This window comes from Struthio camelus, chromosome 4, assembly GCF_040807025.1.
Source record: "Struthio camelus isolate bStrCam1 chromosome 4, bStrCam1.hap1, whole genome shotgun sequence".
In the NCBI taxonomy this organism is placed as follows: domain Eukaryota; kingdom Metazoa; phylum Chordata; class Aves; order Struthioniformes; family Struthionidae; genus Struthio; species Struthio camelus.
Window position 1 is genome coordinate 54,029,744 of NC_090945.1, and position 19,137 is coordinate 54,048,880.

The following is a 19,137-nucleotide window of genomic DNA, read 5'->3' on the forward strand; positions in this document are numbered from 1 at the left end:
CCAAATTCTGCTATTAAGGAAGCATGCATGTTCTCAGTGAGGCACTCAGCAATGTGGAGATGTAGCCCTTCAATCCTTCTGCTTCAGTTTTGTCATCTGTAAGTTAGAATTAATACTTCTCCACTTCAGGAGACTTTTTTGAAAAACACAGGTGATGTTTATGCAAACATTACGGAACATTCCCTGAAATGAGAGTTTTGGGGTATTTTGGTTTTGCAGTGGAGATGGCTAATATTAGTTGTGTTTTGTTGACCAGGTAAGCAGAGTTTTCTTTTGCAGGTCTGTGACTCCTATCCTACGGAAGTGTACGTACCTAAATCGGCAACAGCACACATCATAGTGGGGAGCTCTAAATTTCGGAGCCGAAGGCGTTTCCCAGCTCTTTCTTACTACTGCAAGGATAACAATGTAAGTGGGAATTTGTAGCTTTGGCATTTTTGCTTATTTTGGCCTAGCTTTCATAAATCTTCTAGTAAGTTTTTACTAAAAATCAGTGTTCATTTAAGAATTTTTTGAAAGATAGATAGTGTGGTTTGAACGTGTTGTCAGTGGCCACATACTAGAATAATGGTTGGTTCATTAATGGACATTTAACGCAGTCGTTTAAACCTAGCTTCACCATGTAGCTAACACAAAACGTGTGATCCCTGTAGCACAAGAAGGTGGAGTGGTACAAGAGGTCAGAGGGGCCTGGGGAGACTAAGATGCAGAGAGGAAAGGCAGGGAGCCTGGCAGATGCCCAACGGGGAATGAGTGCCACTTTCTCCTCCCTCTTACTGCATGCTCTCAGAGCTGACAGCAAGTGCCTTGCTCGTTTGTAACTACTTGGGGAAAAAAATGTACCTAGACTATTTGCACTTCTGTTTCTGGCAGATGAGGTAAAGGAATCCCTTGGACGGAGGCATCCCATGTGCTGAGTCTGTTTTCACATTTGCGTCCCAGACCTCTAGGGGCTGGCTTAGCACAGCTCTCTTTGCCAGTTACGATGGTGTCCTGTCTGTACTCTCCAAGGATGTGTGCTTCTAATATTTCCTCCTACTTCAGTTCCAGACTGGCAACTGCCTGGCGAGGTCTTTCCTCACAGTGCTGGGAGATGGCCAAGACTTCCCGAGGGACAGAGCTGGTGTGGGATTACAGGGCAGCTTCTGAGTTTGCCACGCAGGGTGGGAACGATTTCCGCTCGGTGTCACAAGCAGGAATCATAAACTACAATCTCCAAGGAAATCTTTTCTTTCAATGGCCCCTATCTTAGGCTTGAGCTTCAGAAGGAGGGATTGAAATGTTACCTGACTCCTTCTTTACCCCTTATTGTGGTAGAATTCTGCTTCAGTAAAGATCTACGAATTTGACTGCAAAACAGGAGGATATAAAGACTTAAAGAGTAAATACAACCTTTGCATAAATTGCCAAAATTTTCAACACTGAGTATTTCTCATAGTCATCTTAAGTCCAAATGTAAGTTTTTAGCATTCAAAACACTTGGACGTTTCCAAATCTCAGCAAAAGAAAAGGTCTCAGGGATCAGCTAAATACCAATACATAGCAGTTCACTTTGGATAAGTTTCATGATTTCAGCATAGATGTTTTCCACATTGCGGCTGCAATTCAGGTTAAGGTTAGAGTTCATGTTCAGACCACCAGAGTCTGAAGTAATAGGTTCACTTGTGGATCCTGTAAGGCTCAAAAGGCTATGAAGAGCGTTGGAAACACTGGAGGAAATGCCTCTTTGTTAGTTTAGATGTTGGCATGAGCTGCCAGGTAACAGAGTAATGGCTAGGGGTGGAGTAAGGATTTGGGATGGTAAGCACTGAACAATCACGGTGACAGCAGGATGGGAAGGGATCTGTTGCTGGAAGAGGGGCTACTCATTGAGTCTTTCACCATTCCTGCCCAGAATTTGCCCATATGTCTTTGACACTTACAAATCAATGATGTTGTGACATCTTGTTCTGGGTCTCTCAGGGTCTCTGTGGATATGCTAAGATCAAACTCTGGAACCATCTTTTCAGCCTGTGCAATAGCAAAACCTACCCTGATCTCTAGCCCTGCTCTTGAAAATGCCCAGGAATTCCTACAAATGTATGTACTCACCCAAGCGATTGGCCGTGGTCAGCAGGAGGACCTCTTCCATGGAGATCGTAGGCTTTGATTCCTGCCTGTGACATCTAGCGGGTCAGCAGGTCAACTCTGCAGTACTGACAGTAGAGCTATTTCATTGGTCAGGGCTAAACATGATCTTAACCCCAAGCTTAATGTTGTCAGATAAGCCTCTGATACCAGGGCCAGCCCATCTTAGCCCTTTGGGCCTTCAGGATGATATAACATAATAAGCTCCAGCCCCTGCTTTCCCGAATCCCAGCCTTAATCCACAAGGCTAACTTTAGCTTTAACTTTAGCCCTGCAGTCCGTATCTACCTCAGATATGGTCCATCATAGGTGAGAGAGAAATGCCTTTCCTCTATCAAAATGACAAGTTGTTGACATAGTCGTATACACCCTTTTTGCTTCATGTAAAGTAGCTATAAGCACATGTCAAATCACTGAAGTGTGTGCTGATCAGCAGGCAAAACTTTAGATAACAATCTATTGGCAAAATCTAGTAAGGTCTAAACAGGGTCTGACGCAACTGATGGTCTCTGTATTAAAGATCCAGATTTGACTAACTGCTGATATTTCAAAGACTTGGCTGCAAATAAGCATGTTCCTTCTCACAGTTATAAATAATCTATAGGGCAGTCTGCACAGGTCACGGCCTTCAGCAGACAGATTCGCTTCATGCGTATGGTCAGTGCTTAGATAAATCTGAAAAAAACCATGTGTATTAGCCCCCTGCCCTCTACAAATCTTTCCATTCCCTGCCAGGCACTGACTGGGAAATAAATCCTCTCTGCTCCCTGCTTCATGGTCTGTTCCTTCTTTCCCAGTTTCAGCTGGAGGTCTGATCCTGACGGGTTTCAGCAGAAACTCTCTTGCCTCCTACAGTAGCACTGATTAATGAATGTACTCCAGGAAACAGGCTGCCTGACCCACTTCCCAGGCAGTAAGGTCTTTCTCCAAAGGCAGCGCTAGAAACACACCACCATCAGTGATCTGGCTGTGTTTTATGCGTTTCTGTTTCCCGTGCTCGTGGTGACTCAGGCTACTTTGTAAAGCACAAATTTGTGCGAGTTGGGTGTAACTCCACAGCAGCGTCATAAAGTGTGACACTGCGGTGTGAATGACAGTGCAAAAGGATCCGTTCCCTGTGCTATATCACTGTTCTTGTGATTGCAGTTTTGTTCTCATTATGCTCTCCAGATACTATGTTTTCAGGAGTTATTTCGCGTTAGGGAAATATACTACTTTAAAATAGTTCTAGACACTGGATTCAAGACTAGACCTGGGCCAGTGGGGTTTTATTGTTTTAATATTTTCTTGCCTTTGTAAAAATGATTATTGTTTATTAGTATGTAATTAATTTTTATCACTTTGCTCTTCCCAAGTAACTTTACACCTATGGTGAATAACTAATAAGCAGGTTTTTAAAAATGCTTCTGGATGCTAAGTCATTTTTGCTTACTAATTATGTTGATTTTTTGTTTATTTGTCTATTTTTCTACAGGCCTCCATATGTAGAAGCAGCCAACCTTTATCTGGCTTCAGTGCTCGATGCCTTGAGGATGAACAGATGCTCCAGGCCATTAGAAAAGCAAATCCGGGAAGTGATTTCTTATATGTTGTTGACACTCGGCCCAAAGTGAGTACATGAAATTTCTAGCACATACTCAGCAAGACTGAACCGGGGCTGAATATACTAGGGAAGATTCACAACCCAAATGACAGTGACCATAGTTCTGGTCTCAGCTGTAGCTGAGTAAATCCACATGTAAATCTGGATTTATGTGGGGAAATTTAACTAGAAATCTTGTCCATGTTTCATCTCTTAAAGAATATTTTTCTTTACACTGAGCCTTTCTCTTTTTTGTTCTTAACAGATGTTGATGCAGAAAAATAAACAAGAACTTAGAGCAGTAACTGTTAGGTTATGCGATGAAGGTTCGTCTCCACACACACACACAAAGGAGTCAACAGTAACCACATTACTGATGAGGCTAGTGAAAAAACAGTTCCCATCATTGTCTGTATTTTCAGTTGTTTGTAATGTTGCAAATCTCCATCTGCTTGTTCTAAAATTTTCCAGGCAAGATCTCTCCTGCAGGTGGGAAAATTTTAACAACACGAGCGTGAGGCTAAGGAAAATACATTTACTCAGGTTACAAAAATTCAGGAGAATTTTTCTTTGAATATCTCTAACACCTTTGTGTTTTAGAGATAGAATCTGAAACATGGTAAATAGTGAATGTCATTTCTCCACAATTAACTAAAACCTTTGACCAACATAAAAGCTTTAGAAAAATTGTGGCGTCAAGATACTCAACAAAGATCTAGAAGAGGTCTGAAGCTAATAAAGATTGTGTCCAAATTTGCCATGCAAGTGAATTTAGCCCAAAGTGGCAAGGAGTGGGCTTACAGTTTCAGTGCCTGGAAGCAAGAGTAAGGATACGCTCCGTCTCACACTCTCAGTAACGTCCCTTCTGAAGGTAACACAGCAGGTGAATGAAATGAAACTAAAAGGGCAGAATCCCCACAAAATCCCTGGTAGAGCTCTCAGAGGAGCTGCAGAAGAGAATGGGAAAACTGAGTGTGAAGAAGTGAAGAGAAGGAACAAGAAAGCCGTTTTGACATCCTGTGGTGGGCGCAGAGCTGCGGGAGACAGATGCTGGAGGGGTAAGGGGACTAAAACTGAGCACTGTGAAGAAGGAAGTGAGCAAGGACAAACCAGACAGAGATTTGAGGTGGAGGTAGGAGACTGCTGAGGTAAACAACCAGAAAAGAAGAACCCATCTACTCAGTTGTCGATTGATTGAAGACCTGGGGGCTGGTGGGGAAAAAAGTAAGTGCTCACAGCTGCTGAGCAAGTCAGCCCGTCAGAAAATCCAGGCTGTGGAATACCTCACTGCACTTTTCAATGTGGTGAATACTTTGACCTTCAGTTCTTTCCTTCCTTTTTGGGAAATGAAGATGGTACCACTTTACTCACAGTTCTGAAAAAAGTTAATATGTGCAGAACATCATAATAGCAATGAGCAGTAGGAAAAGATTGGTATGACTGTGTTAAGAGCAGGCTTTGGATAATGAGTACAGATGGAACCGCCCAAATAATGCTTCCTTAACAGTCTTATATGTTTGATAATAGTTTCAGTGTAACATTCCTTGGCTGACGACATTGGTACCCCTCTCTAATTAAGGAAGATTCTCGATGGTGGGATTTATCACTAAAGGCTTACTGGCTTGGCTGTTAGTGATGTTTTGCAAGGCAACAACAGGCAGCTCCAGTCCTATAAGAGTAATACAACTGTGGTGAAACATCTCATATGTGGAGTGAAAAAAAGCCAGTAGTTTAAACAGAGAGAGTGAATCAGCTCAATCAGTCCTGAGTGGCTGCATGTTTCCAGCAGACTCGTTTTCATTGAACTTCTCTGGAAGTAAAATTTTGCTGTTAAGAAATCTGTTACACAGATCCCTACTCATCTGTGTTTACACAGATTGAATGATCTGCAAATGGAGCATTTTGCCAAATCTCCTGTGATTCCAGGTGCCACATACAGCCTCGTTGCAATTCCGCAGTTCCTAATGCACGTGTAAATTCAGAGCATGTAGGAACTTGTATGTGTTAGTGCAAGCTGCTCCTGGCATTCCTCGGGAGACCTTTAACAGATGCAAAGGTAAGGTATCAAGCTGGTGCAAGGTTTTCTGTTGCTCTTGGAAGTTAAAACCTACCTGCCTCTTTTCTCATCAGACTTGGTTCTTTGCAAAAATTATGAATATTAACAGTCCCTTGAATACTACATTCCCAAGCGTGTTTTGTATTCTCTCCATCTTGCGCTTGACAATCTTCAACACAAAGGACTTGGCTGAGGAGCAAAGCTTTGTTTCCACTTCATTTAAATATACCAGGATGAGCACGTGCAGAGCTTTTACTTTGGTGGATGTCTTTCTCCATTTTTCTCCTTACTCTGTGTTTACAGAAGAAGCTAATGTAAACTTACTTGCTGCTTGTGAGTAAAACAAATTATTTTTATAACTCCACAAAAGGAACTACTAAGTTAATCTCCACACTAAAGAAGGTCCCATGGAAAGTCTGGTGAGGTTTGTCCCCTTAGAGACTGTACTTTCATCTCCACTGAGACTAGGCTAGGACAGGCACAATTTTGAGAGACTTAGGACAGCTACTTTAAGAGCAACAAATGGAATTTGATAGGTGATGTGGAAAAGTTGTTAGTAAATACTGTGGCAGCTGCAAAGCTTGGCAATTGACAATATTTAAAATAAAAAAAGTGTCAGAAAGTCTTGCAAATTTAGCCTAATATTTACTTACTTTTAAAGAGCTACTTCAGACTGGCTTTTAATAAAGAAGGATTTCTGCGATAAAATTGCTGTGTTTCAGAGGATGTTTATGGCATTTACAGTATTGAGATTAGGTCTGTTAAGGACTAGATTATTTTCAATTAGGCTTTCAGGATTGGGTGGTAACTTAGAAATACGCATACAGAATTTTTTCCCCCTCTCTGTTATTGCAGAGAGACTGCTTCATTTTGTTTGGGTTAGAACACTGACATCTGCTTCAAAAGAGAAAGATTAGAATTCAACAGATAATTTGTGTTCTTCTAGCAAGTCAAACTGAAGACTCTGTCCTTAAAGGACATGCTGTTCACAGGCATTGATTGTTCTTTTTTTATTGTTCACTGATAGTCAAAGATTAGCAGACAGCAGGTTGCTTGGAAAATGTTCTGCCTGTACTTCTTCCTTAATTGCATGCTACATGCTAAAAGCAGTTCTACACAGGCATTGAGAAAATGAAAAAAGTATGGTTCCTTCTCTTGTACCATGGAGTTCATGCAGTGTTGCAATTAGTAATGATGGTCCGCAACTGCAGCTAGGTATTCCTATTGCTAAGTTGGACTCATAGCAATGGACATTTTAGAAATAACAACACTGTGAAGATGGAAAAAACAACCTATCTTCACATTTCCAAATTGGGCAGAACATAGGAATTAAAAAGCAGTCTCATCTATCTGTTTCCTTATGCATCTAAAAGGAAATTATAATGGTGTAAAAAGCTTATAGTCTTCAGCTTTTTCCTTTTAAAGTTAAGAACTCAAATTTGGTCCACCTCAACCTTACGATATAAAGAAGCCAGATATAACTTACGAAATAAAGAAGCCAGACTTACGATAACTTACGATTAACTTACGATATAAAGAAGCCAGACTCCTTGCACATCCTAGTTGGAAACGTGCTGGCAGCAGAAAATCCTGCTTAATTGTCTGCACTCAGATCCAAATTAAAATTGAATAGTGAGAATATGTGCGCTTCGGGAAAAGCTAGCAAGAGCCTGTAACCACCATGATACCATTATTTGAGTACGGATGTTATTGTGGATTTGAGAAGTGACCACTGAAGAAGCAAATCAGTAGTGCTTCCTGTGAGTTTAGGAAATAAACTGGAAATTGTATTATCTCCCTTGTCTCTAATCCCCTAGACAAAATATAAGAGAGAGCTCATTTTGATTTTTCATGAACGTTGGCTCTTATTGCAATGAGGCCAGTCATATTTCATCAGATGGATCCCTCATAGGCTCTCACCAAAAGCTATTAGCGCACTTCAGTCCTGGTGTGCAATATCCATTGTTATTTTAATCTTAGATCTTTTTGGTGCAGAGGCCGTTAGTTGTGCCTAGAGGCATGGAAGCTTTGTAGAGTAGACTCTTTTGTTACATCTGGAGCCATGATATTTATTTTGAAGTTCAAAGGCTTTCCAGGGAGATTGTATTTCACATAAAAGCAGTGACTTTATTCAAGAAGACGTTTCTACGGGACAGTAAGATTCTGCCTTAGAAAAATCAAAAAAAAAATAGACAGGATAATAAGGAAGAAGTACTTAATTAATTTATATCAGCTTAGTTTTTAGTCTAGAGATCAGAATCTGGCATAACATGCTTGGCAGATCATTTGCTTTTCCCCTAAGAATATCAGAAGGGGGGATAAACATAAAAATCCCTTAATTTTACACTTAGAACTGAGGTAAAGAAGCATTTAGTGACTTTCTCAGGGTAGGAAACATGTAACAGACTCAAAGATAAAACCCCAGCTCTCAGCTCAGTGTATTTTTTTGCAACTATTTGATAGGACTGCACTGCAGATGCAAATATTTGTGGTCATTTTGTCAATTCAGATCTTTTGTGGTCTTATGGAAGTGGAGCCAGGCTACTGCAGAACGAGGGAGAAACCACTGTGACGTTATTCCAAGCCTCAGAGAAGTGTGCTATATCAACTCTTGGATAATTTTAGCAGTAAAACACATAATTTAGGAAAGGATGTACAATGTACGTACGCTACGAAAACAGTAGCACGGCAGATAAGACACTGCCACCTTCTGGATGTGTTCTGCTAGTAAATATAACACCGATCAAAAATAACATCAGATTAGCCTTTTAACAACAAATAACCGCAACGCTCTTGCAGCAGAGCCTAGAGGAAGAGCCCTGCATAAACTGTGTTGTGTCCATCTTCACTAATGAAGTTAACTCTCAAAGTGGGCGAAACCGAGATCAGAGCCTTAGCAACGCAGCATGCTGCAACGTCCTGCAAACAGAGCCCCGACTCCTGCCTAACTAGTTTTGTTGACACAGTGATAAATGCTTCCTATTTATGCTTGATTTAAATCACTCTGCTTTATTTCTGTAGACCATGAGCTTTATTTTGAAAAGAACCTGTTCACTATCATTTTCATCTAGTTTTTCTAATTTTTCAGCTCAATGCGATGGCAAACAGAGCAGCAGGAAAGGGATATGAAAATGAAGACAACTACTCTAACATCAAGTTTCAGTTCATAGGCATTGAGAACATCCATGTCATGAGAAGCAGTCTGCAAAAAATGCTTGAAGGTAATACTCTTTACTGAAAAATTGCAAAAAGTGATGTTTTCTTGATTGCACAAACACCTTATTTCATGAGTGAAGTCCAGATACCATTTACTTTAATGGTAGACATCTTAAGACTTCACTACACCGTGCTACTACTTTTTTTTTCTTTTTCTTCTTTTGTGGTTTACAGTTTGATGGTATAATGATAAAAATGACTTATGACATATCTGACTTGAATACTAGTGGAAAATACAGGAGATAGATATCTATTTTTTTAAGTTCTGAAAACAAATAGTTTGGTTTTTCTATTTGGTCAATGAAGAAGTCATGCATTTTAAGCTGTAAATTTTGATAGAAATCTGTTTATGCTCTGTACGGAGCATGTCACATCAAGTGTATTTCCAAGACTCACAGTCAATGGGTGTAACCATTCAGAAACTTCATAGTCCCTGGACATGAATAGTGATTATTCTATAAATACTGAGCAGCTTATAAACTAGTTTATCTGGACCGTCACTTAATATTTGGATTATGTTACTGTTTAGAGGCATTCTGGGAAAAGGGTAAGAGTAAATCCTTGACCCAAAATTTGTTTTGTTGATTTTTTAACAAGCAAAGAGTAAAAAGTGCTCCCTCTGCTCCCCACAGTCCTCCTGTTTATTTCATACGTATCATCAACAGAATATATATATATTTTAAAAAAATGCTTTCACCTCCTGGATCAGCTTGATCTAGCTATCCTTGCTTGGATGCTCTACCCAGACTCTTTTATTCTTCATCCATTTCGCATCATCTGTATGCAAATGTGAACTTTGGATCAAAGAGGGGCTTACCTCTCAGGAGAGTTGCACTCAGTTTTCAAGTAAGAGCGATTTATGAAAACCAGAACTAAATTATGATGCAGGTAAGCCATTGCTCCTCCTTCCCTGTAGAGATGAACTGTCAGGAGAGGAGGCCTTTTGGCATCACCTGCTCCCACAGGGAGTGCCTGCCATTATCATTGGCTTTCTGTGAGGTCCAGCATCTCTGATGAGATGCTTCCCGGAGCGGGATAACCAAGATGGAGGCAGGCTCAGGTACATATCTTCTCCTGGCATCTTTGGCCACAGACGTTTCCAAGGTCATCTTGGGGGGCTTTTGTGGCCCCTGGTCAGTAAATACGCTCAAGTGGGGGAGAAGGGCTCTAGGTGCACTGCTGTATTCATTACAAATGCATGTGCACTTAACCCTACCTGGCATCTTAGTTTAACTCAACCTCTTCAAGGTAACTTGTTTTATTTTTAGGACGTCACTCTCTTCACAGTGCATTCTTGTTTAGTTCCTTGATCTAAGAGATCTTGGACTGGAAAATAAGAGGATTTTTAATTAACTACAAAGTCTTGTTTGGCCAGAAGAGAAGCCAGGTGAATAAACCTGTCTTTTTATTTGTTTAGCTCAAGTCCACCAAAGCTAAGATAGTAAACAACCATCCTGGCTGCATGGGACAGTGCTGTGTACTACGTTAGAGCCAAAACTTCATCAGATAGGCCCATGACCCAAACTGATATGTAGTAAGGTAATTTCTAATACATTTAACACTTCATGCTGCTTGGGAACATAGCATCTTAGCACCTCTTTTTAAATGAACCACAGGTTTAAAAAGCCTGTTTTTTTTAATAGGTTTGAAATTTACTATGTTGCAATCGCATATTTAGAAACCTGACTGATGATAAGATTAGCATTACAGAAGTGAAGTCTGCGATTTCAAATATCGAACTGCATCTTATGGCTTCCAGTTTACGAGGAGGGTTTTCCTCATGTAGGATGCAGCGCAGTTTTTCTGTTCTCCCATTTATAGTAGTGTTGCTTTATCTGCTTTTTTGGGGGCCTTTAAAACAATGCATTACCTGACCTGCACATACAAAGGGTACCAGAATGAAAAGGTCTGCAAAAGACACTGCTAACACGTTTAATATGCCTCTAAGTTTTCATCAAGGTGTATTTGAATATATCTAGATGAAGCTCTAGCATAGAACATTCAATTACAAACACTACAGAGCATGTCTGCTGAACGTGATAAGTTGTGAGATGTTACAGGGCACGTAATCTTTAAAGAGATAAATGAGGCTGATTAAAAGTGGTTTTAGTTTAATGTGTGCTGCATTGTTGCTTTGAAACATACAGCATGGAAAAGAAGATGTAAGGACATAATAGGCCTGACTTGTGACAGGAGTACAGTAATTTTATTCAATTTTTGGAATTAAGCAGAAGTGCAGGTCTGATATTTTTTCATATGGAAAAACTGCAGCTTATTTTCAGTATACAATCTTAGATAACTTCCAATATGAAGGAAATTTGAACAAAAATTGATGTTTTCCATTGGAAAATGCGCTTTTATTAGGAATGCATTGATTTCAGTGAAATTTCTTCAGGAAAAGTTGAAGCAATTCAATTACATTTGTAATAATGTCAGTAATTTATTAGGTAAAAGAATCTCTAGTTTCGACTTTACTAATTTTAATTTTGATAATTTATTAACATTAGCACGTAGTTACTCATTTAATATGTTGATTTTTAGCAACATGTATTAGCACTATAAAATGACTAAATCTGTAGGATGATGGATAGTATTTTTTTCAGAACTTGTTCTCCAAAAAAAGGTTGATATTTCACTTTACTCTGGAACAAAAATATGTTTTAAAGTGCTGGAATTTCCTTCTAGAAAGAAACTGTTTGACAGTTGTCCTTGCTGCCTCAAATTGCTCTTAGTAAAATATTGAATTAAAAAAAAAAAAAAAGGTGGATGTGATGATACTTGTCATAATTTTGATCTTGTGCACAAAGTCCTCAAAACAATATTTGATCTCGGACGGAAACGTTGCACAAGGGCTTTCCGTGGTTCAGAGGCAGGTGCTGACTGACCCTGTTGTTCTGGTATTTGTGTAGGGGTGAGCTCGGTCTTACTTCCAGGGGACAGCCCAGACCGGACCCTGTCTGTTTTGCACTGAGGTGATGACCCCCACATGCTCTCCGTCTGTATTTAAACAGCAAATAGGAACTTCTCCTCCCCTCACACCAGGCGCATTAGTTGCTGACCTAAGAGCAGCTCTCTGATCTTTGGACTTCAGTGCTAGATCAGGCAGAAAGAGGGCTGCAGGGCTTGGCCCACAGCTGTGACGCTCTCCTCTACCTGCAACCGTGCTGCCAGCGGTGGGGAATCGATCCCGCCAGTGCGCCCCTTCCCGGCACTTTGGCTGGAGGAAGAGAAAGTTGCCAGCAGGAGCTGTTTCCTCCTCCCCGGCCAGGGAAGCACTGCTGGATGTTTCTGCGCTCTCTCCACAGGCTCCTTGGTTTTCCTGCACTCTCTGCCCCCAGAAGAGGTGCAGGAGGTGATACGTTTCCAAGATTTTGGTGCCTTTTATGCTGAGAGGGAAAGGTGTTTTCCCTGAGGACCTCCTAATTGAATTCAGAACGAATCTCAGCATTAAGGTCCCGATCAGTAGCCAGAATCATTTGAAATGCATGGTCTATGCCTTTAATTTAGGGCAGTCTGGACTTTGCTCAGTGAAGTGGTTAGGTAAATATTGATTCTAATTTGGTAGTGGGAATGAGCAAAGCACTCTTTCAACTTTACCTTGGACTTCTGTAAACAGAGACAGCAGCTTCAGCTGGAATTCAGCTACTAATCGGTCATGCTGCCATCTGCACAGGTACATTAATCATGTGAAAGGCTGTTTGCTTTCACTGCTGCTATCTATGCCTTTTTAAAAATATCTTTCAAAACTGACTGCTAAAGTAAACATCTGGAAGAGGCCCTATGTACCAAGACTGCAAGATTTTATATGGATGCATTAGGCTATTTTGCCTCTGAATTAAAAGGAGTCAAGGTAGTTAGATGCACTCAGATATGATATAAACGCTGTATTTGGCTTGTAAAAGTAAATTCTGATCACACTGAAGGAAATGGAAGCATTGCCAGTGGTCATAACGGATCAAAAATTTAATTCAGTCTTTTAAAAGATTTCCAGAGGATAAGATACCCAATGTGTTATTTGTGAACTAATAATGTCTTAACTCAGTAAAAACATGAAATTTTTCATTGTGTTCCTTGAACGTGCGTAGAATGAGATTAATATCTTTAAGACAGTGTAATACTACAGAGATCAAAAGACATGATCTATTTCTGCAGTGAATTTAATATGTCAGTCTTGAAAATGGTGACACCAAATAGTACTAGGTATTTATTTTTTTTGTCACTAGAATGAGATCATGTGAATCAGATTCTGATTGCCTTTTTCTTTTGATGTCACAAACTCTGGAACTTTAAAAGAAAAACAGGCACTTGGATAAGGTAGGGTAGAAGCTCAGCATTGTAAAAACTGGGAGATTCTTTTTAAACACGGTATAGAGCCAAGAAAGTTTTCAGCAAAACATTTTATTGATGAATTATGACTTTTCTTCCTCATCACAATGTTTTCTGACTATGTATGAAATGTTATGAACATTTCAATCCGGGAGGGAGAACTGTTGAGAACTGCTTTATCTCAAACACCATTACCTATGGTGATGACAAAGCTGGACTTGGTGGTCTTGCTCTTACAGCATTTACCAGATTCAGCTTCTTTAGCAAATGTGTTTGGGAATAGGAGACTGAGAGATGATTTTGGTGCTTGTCTGCCTGCCTACCTGCAGAAATGCATATTCTTTTTGATTCCAAGTACTAACTGCTAAAAAGAAAAATCTCCTTTCTCAAGGCTGTGAAAATTTGGTCAATTTTGGAAAACCTACCAAAGGAAGTATTGGTAAACTGTCTGCAACAGGCTTTGTAATAGGTTCTCTTTTTAAATGAAACTTCCATACTGGCTGAAATTTGACTGAGCCCTCTTTCTAAAATGTGTGCTTCTTTGAACATTAAAGTTATACCATCAAGTAGTCATTTTTTTCCAAAGATTGGTGCTTTACACAGAAGATCTCTGAACAGATAACTCTCAGGCTGAACAGTCAGAGAAAGCTTCAGAAGTTCAAATTACTGTGCGTTTAAGATGTAGCTTATTTTGCAGTTTGTGAACTGAAGTCGCCTTCTATGAGTGACTTTCTGTGGGGCCTAGAAAACTCTGGCTGGCTGAAGCACATCAAAGCCATTATGGATGCTGGCATTTTTATTGCAAAGGTAAAGTATATAAAATGAAAAACAAAACTTGGACTAACCAGATACAGAAAATGAGGACCAAATTCCAGTAACTTCTGTTATCTTCAGTGAAGCTGAATCAGAAAAAAATTGTCTTGTAATGCATAATATATGCAGATTTTGCTAATAAGTTTAAAAAGTCTTCTTTTGCACTGAAGACCTCAAATTTACTAAAGCTGCTATCCTGTATCTTGTTATGCCTTGTATTTGAATGTTTCTGCTTTAGTCCTCAGCAGTGATTATCAGTGTTTCTGTCCCTACTTCCCTCACTCAACTGTTTTTTTGGCTGTTCTCTTTCTTGAAGGTTACTATTCTAGAACTACCTCTTCACATGACAGTTGTAATACAGGAACATTAGCTATTATATTATCACCTGGGTTATTTAGTGACTCAGCTAAATTCACCTCCTAAACCAACTCTTGTGTGCTACCACAGCCAAAATCTAGAGTGGCTTCTACTCTTAAACACTTGATAAATGTTTTAGAAAACAATTGTTGGCTCCGACATGAAATTTTCTCCTAAACCCATCCAAAATAACACAGATATTTATCATCTGTTAACAGTGATTTTTAATTTTAGTAAGCCTCTTCTTCTAACCCTGGGCTCTGTCTTTTGGTGTATTTGTAAGATTATTACTACAATTTCTTCTAGGCTATTTTAGTCACATGACCTACTATACATGAACATATGGATAATACTTCATGGATTTCCCTTCTCAGTAACTGTGCTTGCGTCCCTTCCTTGCTTTGCCTCTTCCTGCTCAGCAGGCAACCGTAGTTTATCTGAACACCAGCTGCCGGAAAAACAAACGTTAATATTTCGTCTATCCCTACTAGATTTCATTAGCTTACAGAAATCAAGTCATTTAACCCCAGTTCTTGCCAACTTTCTCCAGTAGCTAGTCTTAAAATAACGTCCAAAAACATTTATTCCTTCTGTCCATATGCTTGCATGCTTCCTCAGACATTCATTTTGGCCTGTGCTTATTTCTACAGTTCCCAGTTACTGGTTACTGGTCTTCTGCCCACAACAGTTCTATTTTGGTAAAAATTACTTCTCTCTTGAGATAAACGTAGATAATTTATTATTATTCCCTGTTCCTTTTCATGCCCAAACTTAACCTAAATGTTTATTTTTCTAAGCAGTATCTTTCCTAACCTGTTTTATTTCTCTGCTTTCTAAGTATAGTTCTCTTTAGAAGTCACAAAGGCCAAAAATCCTAGGTTAAAAAAAAAAAAAAGCATTCAAGTTTCAAAAATAACACAACACCAGATTCTGAAGAACTCAATAAGTATGATCCCTTCTTTGTCTGTATCCCCTGCATTGTGTATAAAATGGGATCCTCCCTACCCAGTCATTTACACTACAGATATTGATACAGATCAATGAGATCTTGCTTATTAGATATGGGGAAATTTAATTATTCCATGCAGGCAGAACAGCTTCAGTAAGAAATAATGAAAGTAACTCAAAATCAGAATAGCCAACAACTTGGCAGTTGTTAGAAAGGCTGTTGGGATGTCAGTCAGGATTCACCACTTCTTTAGTAGAGGAAACAAACTGAAACAGACTCCCACATCCTCCTGTTTGAAAAGAAAACACTTCCTCATTGGGAGGGTTGGAACAGGCAGCCCAGGGAGGTTGTAGAGTCTCCATCCTTGGATACAGTCCTGGGCAGCCTGCTTTAGATGACCTTTGTTGAGCAGGGGGTTGGGATGAGATGATCTCCAGAGGTGCCATCCAATCCCAACCATTCTCTAGGTCTGTGATTCCATACTGGAACCTAAAAGGGTGATGTTGCCACCACCATACTGTATGAGAAGGTATGAAATTAAGCCCTTGCAAATGAGAATGAACAATGCTCAACATCATTCAGCAAGTCTGTGGCAGAACAAAAACACAGGGCTTCCCAACTCTCAGCTCAACTTAATACCCTGTATGTTGTGCTGTCTCACCTTTTCCTCTCTTATCATTGCTTTTCCCCTGCTTGTGATACCTCTACCTTTTTCTGTATTCTTAGGCTGTGGCTGAGGAAGGTGTGAGTGTGCTTGTTCACTGCTCTGATGGCTGGGACAGGACAGCCCAGGTTTGCTCGGTAGCAAGCCTTCTATTGGATCCATATTACAGAACTATGAAGGGATTCATGGTAAGCAGGCTCTATTTCACAGAGTAAACAGAAGCTTTATGGCATCATTTAAGGGAATATGAAGACAAGTATCTTTGTGTCTAAGGGAAAAGAAACTTCCTTTTTTTTTTTTCTTTTAAAAGGAACTAGAAGGGAAGGTTTTTATCTGTCCAAGTTAGTCTCAGTGAAGTTTAGGGTGTTGAAGTGTGTGCTCCCCAAGTGTTAGATTGGAGTGAGCAGCCATGTTGGAAACCCTGTTCCTTTTGCTAGCAAATCAGCACTAGTAAAGCATCCAGGGATAATAATCACGTTAACGCTCACACCCAAAAAAAGGGGTTTCGAACATTTTTAGAATCTAGTTTAGAAAGTGATGAATCAAGCTTATTTAAATTGTGATGAAATACTGACATCCTGTCTGCATCAACCAAGAATGCTATTTTCTCTTGAGCTGGCAGCAGTACTCATTGCTCATTAATTTTCTGCTTACTCTAAGAATTAACTGGGATTCAAACACTGCTTGCTTTTATCATTCTTCCTCTCACGTTTTTGCTTATTCTAAAAACTAAGTGGGATTCCAATACTGCTTGCTTACGTCATTCTTCTGCCTGCTCTAACACGCGTAAGCTCTGCTCACAACTGCTCCACAACACTGAATGCAATGTTCTCATTTTAGGTGTTAATTGAAAAAGATTGGGTTTCCTTTGGCCACAAATTTAACCACAGGTAAGGCTGTGCTAAGGCTTTTCTATATATATTTTTTCATGTGGTCAGTATCTGCAGACATTGCAATTTTACTGTATCTGCTGCTTTTGAAAGCATATCAACAGGGTGCTCTCTGGATATCTTCATAAACTTTTCTCCCACTATATAATTTAGCTGCCTGGAAAAAACAAAGTAAGATATTTTCATATCAGTCTTTCCCCCTTTCATACATGTATTGAGAATACAGAATGCTTACATTTGCTATTAGCATTGAGATACATGTGAGAGAAAAGTAGTATGTGGCTTGCAAAATCTCTTTGCAAACCTTTCAGTAATGCCAAGACTTCCTAAGTTCCTGTTCAGAAAAGCATACATCTTCCAGGGTATATTTAACTTTAGGTATGTCTGTGAGTTGTCTTATTATCTGAAATAGACTCTTCCTATCATGCTCTCTTCCAATGACAACAATAGCTTTTGTTCAGACACCTCAGGTAAAGGGACACAGAAAACAATCTATTTGGACAAGTTATAGATGCACAAAATAACAAGTGCTATCTTTTATAAGTGTTAAGATTTTTATACATAAACATGGGTAAATATCCACATTTTCTTCATTTCCTTTAAGTTACTGCAAAAATAAAAATGAAGGTTTTATACTGAAGCTTCATGTTGCTGGACTGGATATAGATTTATGTTCTGTTTAAAAGACCACAACAACAACAAAAACCCACCACCTTTTGGGAAATGTGTGCAGCTCCACAACTCCTGTGAAATTCCAGCAGGAATTACTATGTTTAATATGATACTGTCAGGTGTCTATTATCAGTGGTGAAAGATAATATGAAATGTAATCACCATTGATACTGTGGTTTCCACTGCAATATTCTTATATTCTTTGTTGCATAATAACAGTAAATTAGAAATTTCAATTTTTAGATGTTTACAGATTTCCACTCTAGCATTATATATATATCTTTTATATATGCATACATATATACATATATATGTATTGGACATGCAGAACAATCAGTTGAAAATGCTTCCTGCTATTAGACAGACTTACAGAATATTTTTTACTTTCGTGTTTTATATTTTCAGGCTCCTGTTCTTTAAGGTAACCTGTGGTTCCAGCAGACTTTCTTTTATACATAGAAAGTTTCATTTTCACTTGACAAATACAGTAGGGTATAAAAATTCTCCACTTTATAAGTTTCACCAAGAGAGGGCAGCTTTAAACTATTTTCTGCCAAGGTTATTCTGTTCCTCTCCTGCTCAGTTTTCTGTTTTTTAAGAATGGTCTATTTGAAAGAATGTCTAAGATAGCTTGCTTAGAGCCACTGCAGTCATTCTTGCAATGATTTCTGTTACTGTGGCATAGCTTTATATTAACAGCATTACAACACGGCTATGCAGCAGCCAGCTGTTATTAGCTGTAAGGTAACTAGGCGTTTGTAAGAAGTTTTTTTTGTTATTGAATTCTGGCTTCGTTCTACTCCATGAATAGAGACTTGCAGTCTTGCTTGATTTTTGCAAGTAAAAATAAACCAGTAATTGAGATTTTAGAAATTAATACCTCTGATATAACATGTACGCTAAAAGTAAGTTTTTTCTTTTTCATTAGCACTATACCGTTTTCCTAGAGAATTTTAGGTTATAACTGAACGTATCTTACCTCGTTTTAGGTATGGCAACCTAGATGGAGATCCAAAGGAGATATCTCCTGTTATTGACCAGTTCATCGAGTGTGTTTGGCAGCTAATGGAACAGTTTCCTTGTGCCTTTGAATTCAATGAAAGATTCCTGATCCATGTACAACATCATATCTATTCTTGCCAGTTTGGTAATTTCCTATGCAACAGCCAGAAGGAGCGACGAGAGCTTAGGTACGAGAACCTTTTCTTTAATAGCCTATTTAGGTGTGGGGTCTGTGGGTGTTACTGTAATGAAGACTGAGATGTTTGCCAGTTTACACATATGTGCCTTTGTAAGGCACAAGGTGCAGCGTGGAATTCTCAGCCACCTTCTTCTGGTGACACAGATTAATAACAAAAAAAAGTTGATCCTTCTAGATGTGGCACAACTGGGACTATAATCTCCAGTGTGTGAATGATGGATTAATGAGAACTGACAAGAGCATTAGATCTTTAGCCAAGTGGCCCTAGCATTATTAGAGCATCT

General features: G+C 39.3%; 1 protein-coding gene across 3 annotated transcripts in view; it reads left to right on the forward strand.

Annotated features, from left to right (window-relative positions):
* MTMR7 (myotubularin related protein 7) overlaps positions 1–19,137 on the forward strand; it is a 51,564-nt gene that overhangs the window by 25,834 nt on the left and 6,593 nt on the right. For 2 of the 3 annotated variants that reach the window (XM_068942778.1, XM_068942776.1), the window contains exons 5-11: positions 280–408; positions 3,602–3,736; positions 8,854–8,986; positions 14,005–14,114; positions 16,153–16,278; positions 16,931–16,980; positions 18,642–18,842. In XM_068942778.1, coding sequence (XP_068798879.1) covers positions 280–408; positions 3,602–3,736; positions 8,854–8,986; positions 14,005–14,114; positions 16,153–16,278; positions 16,931–16,980; positions 18,642–18,842 — 884 coding nt within the window. The remainder of the gene's footprint in view (positions 1–279; positions 409–3,601; positions 3,737–8,853; positions 8,987–14,004; positions 14,115–16,152; positions 16,279–16,930; positions 16,981–18,641; positions 18,843–19,137) is intronic. The other variant, XM_068942777.1, reaches the window with a different exon arrangement.